Below are 12,129 nucleotides of genomic sequence, written 5' to 3' on the forward strand. Positions count from 1 at the left end.
TCTCGTAAGTTTCTTGATTGTTCATTATTAATTTTGGTTGGTAGTTGTATAATTTTTGTTGATAGTAAAAAATGTAACAATGGTTTTTGCTGGGTTAAAGCAGATTTTGAAATCCGAAGCAAAGTTTGACAATACGGAAAGAGTGTTGTTAAGGTTTCTCTCTAATCTATTAAGTTGGTTCCAGAACACCAGAGAACTATGTCGTCGGCAAACGTACCGACTCCTATCCCTGTGGGTGGTAATTTATCTATGCCAGCCAAAAACAGAGAGAAACGCATTGGGCTGAGTACCGAGCTTCAGGAAACAACCTAAATAAGCCTAACTCGGTCAGAAAAGGTCCTGTTAAATTTTTTTTATAGTCCTGTGGTGTAGGAATTCTGAGATCCAAGCCAAGGTGTTGCCGCGAATGTTGAAGGTTCATGCAACTTAATTATAAATTTATGTTTCCAGACTCTATCAAATGCTTTTGTAAGATCTAAGAGCGCCGTAATTCTGTTAAGGTGAGGTTTTATGTTATGAACGTCTCTGACGTTCTGGCAGAAAAACAGGACTTGATCGATGGTACTGTGTCCTTTCCTGTAGCCATATTGCTCACATGGCATTATGTTCTCACTGTCTAGAATGTATTGAATTTTATGTAAGATCATTTTCTTCATGATTAAAGAAAATGCTAATGTGACCTAACGTAGAAATGAGTGAGAAGTTACGCTATTGTTACATTACCATAGCGTAACCTTCCACAAGCGATGTGTAACTTTGTACCAGTTATATTAACTAAGCTGCCACCGATTTTATGGAGTACGGTTACTCATTTTTTTACTTCCTTTTACAAAAAAAGAAGTAGTTTTCGCGAAAAAATTTTCACTCAAAAACCGACCTTAATTTCCATTTTGCTCACCCCCGAATGAATGTTGAGTTTATTTTTCAACCCGACCACACGTGGATATATGCCTAGGAACGCACAGACACCCGAAATATCCATTTTGACGATCCCCGAGTTAATTACAACGAGTTTTTTCGTGACGTCTGTATGTATGTACGTATGTATGTGCGTATGTGTGTATGTATGTCGCATAACTTAAGAACAGAATGTCCTAGAAAGTTGAAATTTGGTACTTGGACTCCTAGTGGGGTCTAGTTGTGCACCTCTCTTTGTTGTTGTATTCGGATGCTCCAAAAGGGGTCTATTTTCCCTTTTTGGGGGGAAATCATTGTTAATTTCTATGTAAACTCAAGTGGTGTTATAATTTGGCGGACACTTGACGATATATCGCCAGTCTTTTGGTCGCCAAGTTTTGTCGCCAACTTGGAAACGAAGTTGGCGATTTTTTTTTTAAATTTTTTTATTTTTAATCTGGTTTTGATTTGGACACTGTTGGTGATATTTAGAGAGTAAACAATTGAATCACATTAAAACTGCCAATAATGAGAAAATCACAATTAATTGAAATAAAAGGAAGTCATGTGATGCACACATCAGTTCGTTTTACAGTGCGGTCTTAGGAATTTATATCACCTTCTTGAATATTTTCCCCCTTACCAGTCAACCTCTTTCAGTAAAATAGACTAAATATATATATATGTTCATGGCACCTTCTCGAACTCGTCACAGTTTTTAGTGCAATTGTGGATTTAAGGCTTATCAGTGTCATTACAAGAATTTTGTCTGTTTTCCAAAATGTGGCGGTTTGCTGTAAATATGACCCCCGCCATTGGTGTTGAATGTTCTGATAAAAATGAGCGTATGCCTCAGTAGTATTGTGCTCACGACTGTTGTTGCCACAATAAATTGCTGAAAAATAAACCCTCTAAAATCAAGATCATTTATGCACCCTTGAAATATAACTGCAGGATTATTTGGTGTTACTATTTTATTGCAAAGCAACGGGTCATCACATGATAAGTTTTCAATGCGATTAAGAATTTAGAGATAGTTTTGCTAGTTTTTAAAAGAAGAAAAAGTGAAGGAAACTTAAACATTTTGAAATGGTTATATAGGGTTATATTGAACTATAGCTCGCAATCGGCATAATAGAGAAATTAAATAACGTGAATCATTAATTCCAAGAAGCAAATGCGCATACGTTGGATGCAAAGTAAGTTATTGCTTCCAAGCTTTTGATTTTTGTGAAAGTAAGGGCGGATTCAGGGGAGGGTCAAAGGGTCAGTTGACTCCATGTGACAAGATCTGTACTGTGATTATTATTAAACTTCAAATTTTTCGATCCAAAAAAAAAAAAACGAGCTGATGTTCCTTTTACTCCAATGTATTGTCATTTTCTCATTATTGGAAGTTTCAATATGATTCAATAGTTTACTCTCTAAATATCCCCAACAGTGGCCAAATGAAAACCAGATTTAAAAAAATAAAATAAAATAATCGCCAATTTTGTCGCCAAGTTGGCGAAAAAGACTTGCGATATATATTGTAAGTGTGCGCCAAATTATAACACCACGTGAGTTTACATCGAAATTAACAATGATCCCCCCCCCCAAAAAAAGGGGCAAAAGACCCCTTTTGGAGCATACGAATGCAACCAAAAGAGAAGGTGCAAAACTAGACCCCACTAGGAGTCTACGTGCTAAATTTCAAATTTCTAGGACACTCTTTTCTTGAGTTATGCGAAATACATACAAACATACATACGTACATACAGACGTCACGAGAAAACTCGTTGTAATTAACTCGGGGATCGTCAAAATTGATATTTCGGGTATTTGTACGTTGCTAGGCACATATCCACGCGTGATCGGGTTGAAAAAAAAACTCAACATTCATTTAGGGGTGAGCAAAATGGAAATTAAGGCCGATTTTTAGGTGAAAATTTTTTCATGAATACAATACTTTCTTTTTCATAAGGAAGTAAAAAACATGGGATTATGTGATTTTTTTTTTTTTTTTTGTTTAGTTCTGTAAGATATTCCTTCTCCGCTCGTCATCATTCAAAGGATTGATTGCGTTTGTTTACTGATCTATTGCTATTTTGAGTAATTTGTTAATTTTCAAAAGAACAATCATCTCTAATAAGCTTAACTTTTTTTCAGAGCATTCTCCTACCTTAATGTATGCATCGTATATGCTTTTCCCAACTATTTTATGGCTGTAATCTCATATATTCAAAGCTTACAGAATTAGTTTGTTTGCCTGAAGAAATATGACTTTGGTTTAAAATTTGTGGGAATTTCATTCATGGCGCGCTGCGTATCGTTGGAAAATTTAGGGGAAGGGTGGTAATTTGAAAAGGTTTTGATCTCACTTGGGAGAAGGTGCTCTGTAGCATATAAGAGGGTGCGTTTATACCCCTTGGAGGAATGGTCACCTCTGCTTAACGGATACTTTTTTGCGTTTGAAAGTATAACGCTGACTGTTGAAACTTGACCTCTCTTACAATAATTTCTGGATCCGCCCCTGAGAGGGTAACAGTAACTTAGTCATAAAAAAAATCAAAATATTTACAATTGTTGAGAAGTTTGTAAAACGTAGAGCCCTGAAAGTTAAAGGTTACCAAATTTAAGATGATGCTTTTTTTATCCTTTGAAAACCATACATCCATGCTGCTTGCTTGTAGTAGATTTAATAGCACAAGGGTCTTTATAGACTGTAACTACTGCGCAAAACAATGCTGCCAGTGACAAGCTATTGGAAAATTATGAGCGTATTGGTTAGAAAATTATGAGTGTCACCAAGGGTTGAAAAAAAAAGGAAAAAATAGGAATATGTTTAAATAAATATACATTTTGCATTAGCTTCCTTTTGGAAACCAAAGTGCTTTTGAAAAGTGAATTTTTTAACCTTACTCTATGGTGTCCTAGGTTATCCACAATGCATATTAGTTTGGCCTCTCGTCCTAGGGGAACTGTCACATTTTCGATAGATTGGTGAAAGGAAGGAAAAATGTATTCTGAAAAACAATGAAGAGAGTATTATGAATAAACATATAAATATCAAGCAAATGAAAATGAAACCATATGCAGTAGATATTCGTAGCACTCATATATTAAATGTTATACAATACATTTTTAGAAAAAAGAAAACTATATCTTTATATGTTTCTCGAGGCTCTGTTAAAGAACATTTTTGAGGTGAGAAGCAAATGGATGTATGTGAACTTTTTCAAGTTTTGAGTAAAACGCGTTAAAATTTGCAGTCCTGGGTAAACTTTCATTGAAATTTTTGTTCTAAATCATGCTGTATAGCAGCACCTACCCTAGCTGCAAGTACTGTTTCTTGCCCAAAAACAGAGGAGATGTTCACCTTCAGTTTGTACTGGTTATCTCCATTTTTTGATTTTGGGTCTTACATCTCTTTGCTTCTTACGGCCTCGTTTTCAGTTTGATAATTTTTCACATTTGGATGAAACCATTAACGAATGAACACCTAAACCCGATATCATTCCAATTTTTATTACTAACATCTCATTTTATCGTATAAATCATAACAACTCTTAAACAGACACTATGTTTACACTCGAGTCTTTGGCACTCTATTCTACAAACTATTAATATTTAACAATAACTGACTATGGATCCCTTAGTATAGCCAATGGGAATGCCTCTTTCAGTCAAAAGCATTACTTTTAGTCACTGTAATTAGTAGAATAAGCAAAAAAAAAAAAAAAAAAAAAAAATAGCATGTACGCAGAAAATTCTCTTATTTTGCAAACATTTATTTTTTAATTCATTTTTTTAGATGTCTTATTTTGAAATCAAAATGTCCGTGTGACGTCATAAGTTATGAAAGCCATCTTGAATTTGGAGCGCGTGGTTGACTTTTCTGGCAAGATATCACCTTTAAATGTTTTTATCACCACGGGAAAGTTATTAGCGGAGCGAGAATTTTTAGTAAATAAAATTTTCATTTTGCGACAATTGGCAGTGTCTTGCAACTTTATTTTGGTAACCTAACCGATTTGCTCACCTGTGACGTCAGCAGCGAAACTAAAAGCAACGGATGAATCGTTTTAGATTATTTTTTAAGAGAGAAAATAAGTCAAAATTAAGAAAAAAGAAACAAACTTACCCCATGTTTTAAAACCATGCTTTTTCAGAAAAAAACTATTTTAAAAAATTGTAATTTAACCCACTTCTTTGAATAAATGATTTTATGAAGTGGAAAATGCATTCAAATTAATGTTAATATCTGGGCGTAGACCGTTGAATCAAAATAATGTTCGATAAACGTTCGATCTAATTCTAAAATTTTCTGGTCAACCATATAATCCAAAACATCTACAATCAAATCTGGAATAAAGGTTACAAAGATATGAAATGTGACAACAATTCATATAATTTTTCTCCCGTCACATCAACTTTTGTTGTCTGAAACAGAGGTTAAAATTATTTGCATGTCTTCAAAACTTACGTCCTTTTTTTCAAAGCCTCCTAGAGTCATCTTCCCATACGTTAGCGTGACTTGTCATGGCTTTCATGTATAAAAACGTCGGAAACCTTGTATCCCAAAATGGCTGCAGTCAGCAAAAGCCTATCCACCGGTGACAATCTATTACGTTTGATTCGCCTTGTAATGGGCACCAACACGCAAGAGATGCATTAGAACGAAAGGGGTGGTCCTCACCCTAAATGATTCCTGTCTACGCATGGTCGGATAACAGGCGCGGAGGATTCTACAAAGCTTTTTTTCATTATTATCGTCGTCTTTGATCTAGCAGCTGGTGGCTGTTGGTCAAAGTGAATCGTCAATGTCTTTTTAAGATTTAAAAGCCATTAGGATCCCTTAGGTAATGCGTGAGCTTATGAAAAAATGCAGTTTTAGATCTTGTTTTTCTGACTATTGGCTATGTTTTATTGTTGAATTAGGTTCGATTATAACATAGCTAATACTTCATGTAAAGTTGAGAGTTGCATTTTTCTCTTTGCAATACATTTGCCGTGAATTTTGTTTGAATTGCTTTTTGTGAAACAAATTTAGCTATGCTAGGATGGAAAGTATTTTTCGATGCAATAATATTAAAGTTTTTGTCTCGCAATTTTATTGAATAAATATTTTTTTAGCAAAAAACGTATAACATTTTAAAATTAATCATTTGCAAAGTTAAAAGTATATGAGATTGACAGCAAGTAACGATAAAATTTAAGCTCTAAAAAAAATTAGATAAAAAAAAAGGTAAAAATGATTGAAATATTAAACAGTAAAAAAGCTGGAAAAATCAAAAGAAATGAAAAAATGAAAAACATATATTTTTAGACAAAATATTTGTGTTTTTTCATTATAAAAATTGTTAATACATTTGAAACATCGAACGGGAAAAAATAAAAAAATAAATGTTAAATTTGTTACTCTATGTCATCACTAGGTCATTAGGGGATTTTTTTGTACGTATCTCAATCAAAAAAGCATACTAGTGCAATATTTGTATAAAAAACTATATATTTTTAAATAATGTATATTACAAAATTGTTTATCGTAAAATTTAATGCGCTGGATACATTACCAACATTTTTCTGTTAATGGGCATAACCAGGATTCCCTTTAGGGAAGGGCACACGTTAGATTCATTAAGATAGTGGTTTTTAGCTGCCTCCTTTTCTCTAGTACGTTGAAATTATATCCCCCCCCTTTATGTTTTTTTTTCGTCAGATAAAAGCAAAAAAATGGTTATGTGACTCTGTCAAGGAAGTCTTTCAAAATTACAGTTCTAAAATTGCAATTTTAAATCCTTTGAGGCATTTGGAACGAGCGTAGGAGTCAGGGGTTCTCTTCTAGGTGCCTACTCCCATGTCTGCGTTACTTAACTAAGGAATATTAAAACAAAAGATCCCTAAAATAAAAGGAATTCATTTTCTCCATGTTAACACATATTCCAAATTATTTTGAATCCAACATTACTATTATTTTGAATTAAATTGATCATGATTGTGTCAGCCGATTTTTTGTTCAGTTTGACAAAAAATCTAATGTAAAAGAATCAAACATAAAATAGAAACTGCAGCTTGAATGAGAATTAAAACAATTATTTTCAGGATATTTTAGGGTTGTTATTCAAGTTAAAAACTTAATTTTAAAATCCCTTTAAAGCTCTTCAGAGAAATGATAAAGAACTACATGATTAAAGTAGTTGATTGATTTGATAATTTTGATTCATCTAAATGAATAAACATTTTGAAGTATTTGAGAAACGTTGCAAATTTGGGAAGCTTCTTTCAACATAAATCAAATATTCAAATCTATGAGAACAGTTATCTTTCTTTAATGTTTTAAAGGAAACAGCGTTTCCTTTTGTTAGTTGTCTACATTATTTTTGAGAAGAAACAAGTTCGTGAAAATTGCTCAAGAAGCTAGAAGACAAAAAATTAATAATTAGCAGTAAAACTCTAATTTGGAAAGACAAATAAAAATAAATAGTTCGGATGCGTGCCAAAATTGGAACCGTTTCTAAAATTTAGATGGAATATCTCCTCAAAAAGCAATCAAAGTGGAAAACATTAAAACTTTGTTTAATTAAAAATCCTAATGAACTAAGTTGCAGAAAAATTAAAAGATTCTGAAGATTTAGAATGCTCAGTTGTCTTTGTTGATGAAGAACATTTGACGCAGAAAAGTTTTTTCACAGAGTAAAAAGTAAAACAAAAACTTACTACAATTAGTTAATTTCCACTGTGAAGAAACAGTAAAAATAACAACTTTGCACAAAGGTACGGAGATACTGAAAACTTCAGAATAAAATGTTTTCGAGTATCAACAGGACATAATCTTTAATGTGGATGTCTGTTACCCGCATAGCGCCTGGACTATTCGGCCGATTTTCTTGAAATTTCGCACAAAATTATTTCGTAGCGTAAGGGTGAGCACCTTGATGCGATTTTTTGAAAATTCCATTTTTTTCTTTTTTCTATTACAATTTTGAAAACATTTTATCGAGCAAACTATCATAACATGGACGAGTAAATTATCATAATATGGACGAGTAAATTATCATAACGTAAACTAGCAAATTACCATAACATGGGCAAGCAAATTAGCATAGCAAATTGGCGAGAAATTTACTATCCATTACTTAAATATACAGGCGAACCAAATGACCCTTTAATTGTCTACTACGAGCAAAGCCGTGCGAGTACCGCTAGTATTGTAAATAAAGTAACAAACGTGTAAGTTTAAATGCATTGAATATTTACTGAAAACGGGAGGAGAGAAATTGTTTATTTTTTGCCATATTTCTTCTCTTCCTCACTCTGTCCCAAATTCCTTTTTTGTAAAACTCTTTTTTTTTTCATTGTTACTGGTGTTTATCTTCAGCGTTGTTTGCAGTAAAATTTAATGGAACTTTAATGTGAGTCCGCTGTCGTTGCAGTTAACCATAACGAGACGCCAAATAAAAGCATAATACATTTTCTTACACATATTACACTATTAAATTTTCTGAAAAATAATACAGATACGCCAATAAAATAAAATGTATTACATTTCTAAAGAATAGCCGGTAGCCTAACATTTAGATTAAGTTATGTTTGTTTTATTCACAAAAAAATGTCATTGCGAAAAACTTGACTAAATTTTTACTATTGCCACAAAAATCGCCATTACCAGAAATTTTCCCGTAAACGGTTTCAATCAAATGAGTCTTGATTTTTTGTGTAAGGTCAAGAAAGTAAAAACATATTCACGCATTCAATGAAAGGGGGTCAACTACAACTAGATTATAATTATAGACTTGGTTCTTTTATTCTACCTATATGATATGCTGGAGAAAAATCGCTCTTAGAAAACATATAGGCATTAGAAGTTAAAAATGGAATTAAGTTTAGAAGTTTTATTTTTTTAATTTATATTTTCCCTAATTCTTTCTAGCATAGAAAGATGTATTTTGCAATAAGAGATAACAAAAATAACAAAAAAATACCATAATGCATTAAAAAATAAATGTCGTCCCAAAATGGAAATTTTAGACGTCGCTGAATGTTTGTTTTTCCTCGAGCAACATTAATGAAAAAAAAAAAAACTTTTTTTGAAACACAATACTAATCAAAGTGAACATTTTATTCGTTTATTTAAATCGTTTTTTAAATCGAATTTTTTTTTTTCAGCAATGCACAGCGCGAGGTAAAACATTACATATATGCTTAGTAACGTTCATGTGTAGGGATTTAGGTGGTCAACGGAAATATTTTAAGCCATAAAATTATTCCAGCAATATATCTGTTGCAATTCCTGACGCGTTTGATGCTGAATTGTCCTGCCATGTCTGTCAGAATGCAAATGAACATGAATCGTTGTAAATGGTCGGATAGGACGTCTATGTATTTGTTAATCATTTAATTAGTATTTAGACGCATCAGGAATCCTTTCCATACCATTGCATTTTCTTAAACAACATGAACAGTCCCTTGTTTTCATGAAGGGTCCATACATTCATGAGACTGCCTCTATACATGAATACTCCCATCTGCCTGATGTAATTTAAAAAGAAGGCTCGTCAGCGCAGGCAACTTGTTTCCTGTCGTCCACAGTCTAAGTGGTGTTGGCGAATTCAAGCGAAAAGTACATAAGTTAGTGAGGTTTGTCGAAAAGGCGTGAGACAAGTTACATTTTTTTCAAATGATAAAAAAAAACTTTATATTAAACACCCTTTTTATTTTAATGAACAGAAACCATTATATTTTCTAGTATGGATACATTTTGAAATACCCTTTTAACACAAGTCAATTTTTCTATTTTCAAACAATATTAAACCGTATTCTAACTCATCTTGATAACAATTTTACTTATACCTTTTTAAGAACTGGTAATTCAAGTAGATCTACAGCTTCAAAAGCTCGAGCCCTTGATTATCTGTTAAACGGTTCTTGATTTGACCCTTGATGTTCTAGCATCGAATTCTACAGCATTTTGTTGAAGGGTTGCCTGTTTGCTACTTTTTGTGATACTCATCTACCATCTTTGGTCACATTCTTTCACTATTTTCTTTCCGGCCTCGTGATGTCTGAATTTAAATGTTTTACCGGATTCCCCATATTCACGGCGCACTTGAAAAATGGTTGTACCAGAAAATTGAAACTTTAGCAAAACCTCTGAAATGTGATGACCCGTTTCTCCTCTTCCAATTATAACACTACATGCAAACACACTAAAATCACCATAGCTTGCCATTAAAACAGAAGTACCTGAATTAGATACTCTGCCAACCACTTGTAGTCTGATATGGGAATTGATTGCGTTGCACAAATCAGATTAGTTTCATACCTCTAACGTCAAAATTCACCAGGTTTCGATTTTGACCAGTAACACATATGGGAGAGTGTTGTACTTTGGGACGTTTGTACCTTGGGACAGTGCTTATTTCTAAGAATCTATTTTTAGCAGCCATGTTTTTGTAATCTCTAACAGTAACCTTTACTACTAAATGCAGCCATAGTAAAAGTCAGCATCAAATGAGTAAAATTGACGATTTTGTGAAAGAAGCAAAATTTAATTACTCCAAAGTAAATATTTTCTTTCATTTTCTGTCTTTGTATTGGTAAAACTAATCAACTGAATTTTATTTTGTTATAAAAGAGAAGTACTTTAAATAATTTGCTTATGAGAAAATAATGATAGTGCATCTAGATTGACCATCATTTTGGTTTTTCTTATACCACTTGGTGATTGTATCTTGGGACAGCCAAACGTATTGTTGTTTCAACCGTTCCAAAGTACAAAATATGCATGGTTCTTAATAATTAAGATATGTTTAGAAACGTGTATGTTGTTCTGATCTTATGTAGCTTTTTAAACATATTTAATGTTAGATAATAATTCATAATTCATTATTCATAATTCATACTTAATTATTCATGATTTAATTCACTACCATGAAATTTTTTTTTTTTCTGGTGGAAAATTGGTTCAAGTATAAAGCTGTTTCCTGAATCATGAAGACTTTCCCAACTTACAACAGGATATCTCCCAAGGTACAACAGCATGATGTACTTTTTAGGACAGCTTGTAACTTTTACTTTAAATGGCTGGCAATATTTTATTTTCAAACCGTTGTGAGTTTAAAAAAATGTATTGCATAGAAGCACATTGGGGTGTTTTAACTTTTATATTTTAAATTTGATTCAAATAATTGACGTTAAAAATTAAAATATAAAAAATGCCCCAAGGTGCAACATTCTCTCCTATATATGTAGGCTGTTAAAGACTGAACATATATATATATCACAATGGCAATTCTTTTAAGACTTTTCTCACTGTGGTAACAAAGCAGTAAAACGCAAAAACATCTGTTAAAAATAGCTCATAAATTTTGTATATCAACAACTTATTTTTAGTAACATGACAGAAATTTATTCCAGAAAAGACAATTTTTAATCCAGCAATGTGGCAACACTGTTATTGCTTAGTGGAGCTTTTAATTCCATACACAACGCTAAAAATGAAAACATTTCCGCATCAATTTTACAACAGCTCATTAAAAAGACAGCGCTCGTAAACGAAACGGTAAGCCCTTATAAAGTGATCCTTTATGACAAAACATCTGCAAACTCTTCCCATGGTTCCGCCGCAGTAAAATCCAAGTTTAGTAAGAATGTGCCGCTTCAAGTTAAAAGCATTACTTTTCCTTACGAATGAGATTTGGTACTTTCGCCTTCCTTCTTGTTAAATGCAATAAAAGCAATGCTTTGAAACGGATAGAAAGTTTTTAGAACTTTATCCCTTTTTGACCTTAAAAGTGGTTAGACTGCTCTTGAGGATAGCGTTTGGAGCATTGTATGAAGTAATCTGTGTTGCATTTTATTTAATTTTAAGTAAGTAACCAAATTGTGATGAATGAATATCGTTCAATACCTGATACGATTAAATCATACGCATTTGAAAGCGTATTTTAGAACATTTTCAATTTTCGACCTTTAAAAGTGGTTAAACTACTCTTGAGGACAGCGTTTCGAACATTGTGGAAAAAACTCTGTGCTGCGTTTTATTTTATTTTCAAGCAATTAATTAAATTGTGATGCATGAATAACGTTCGACATCTAATGTAATTAAATCATACGCATTTGAAAGCGTATTTTTTTAACATTTTCAATTTTTGACTTTTAAAAGTGGTTAAAGTTCTCTGGAAGACAGCATTTAGAACAGGTTAATGGTGTTGCGTTTTTCCTTTTTTTTAGTTTTGAAGCCATTATTGA

General features: G+C 32.7%; 1 protein-coding gene across 1 annotated transcript in view; it reads right to left on the reverse strand.

The window, feature by feature from the left end:
* Nucleotides 1-10,371, reverse strand: part of LOC129224758 (lachesin-like) — a 69,660-nt gene extending 59,289 nt beyond the window's left edge. The window contains 2 exon segments of the mRNA XM_054859306.1: nucleotides 3,794-3,902; nucleotides 10,350-10,371. Of these exon segments, the coding sequence (XP_054715281.1) occupies nucleotides 3,794-3,902; nucleotides 10,350-10,371 (131 nt within the window).
* Nucleotides 10,372-12,129: the final 1,758 nt, after the last annotated feature.

The sequence above is a fragment of the Uloborus diversus genome, chromosome 6 (assembly GCF_026930045.1).
Source record: "Uloborus diversus isolate 005 chromosome 6, Udiv.v.3.1, whole genome shotgun sequence".
Classification (NCBI taxonomy): Eukaryota; Metazoa; Arthropoda; class Arachnida; order Araneae; family Uloboridae; genus Uloborus; species Uloborus diversus.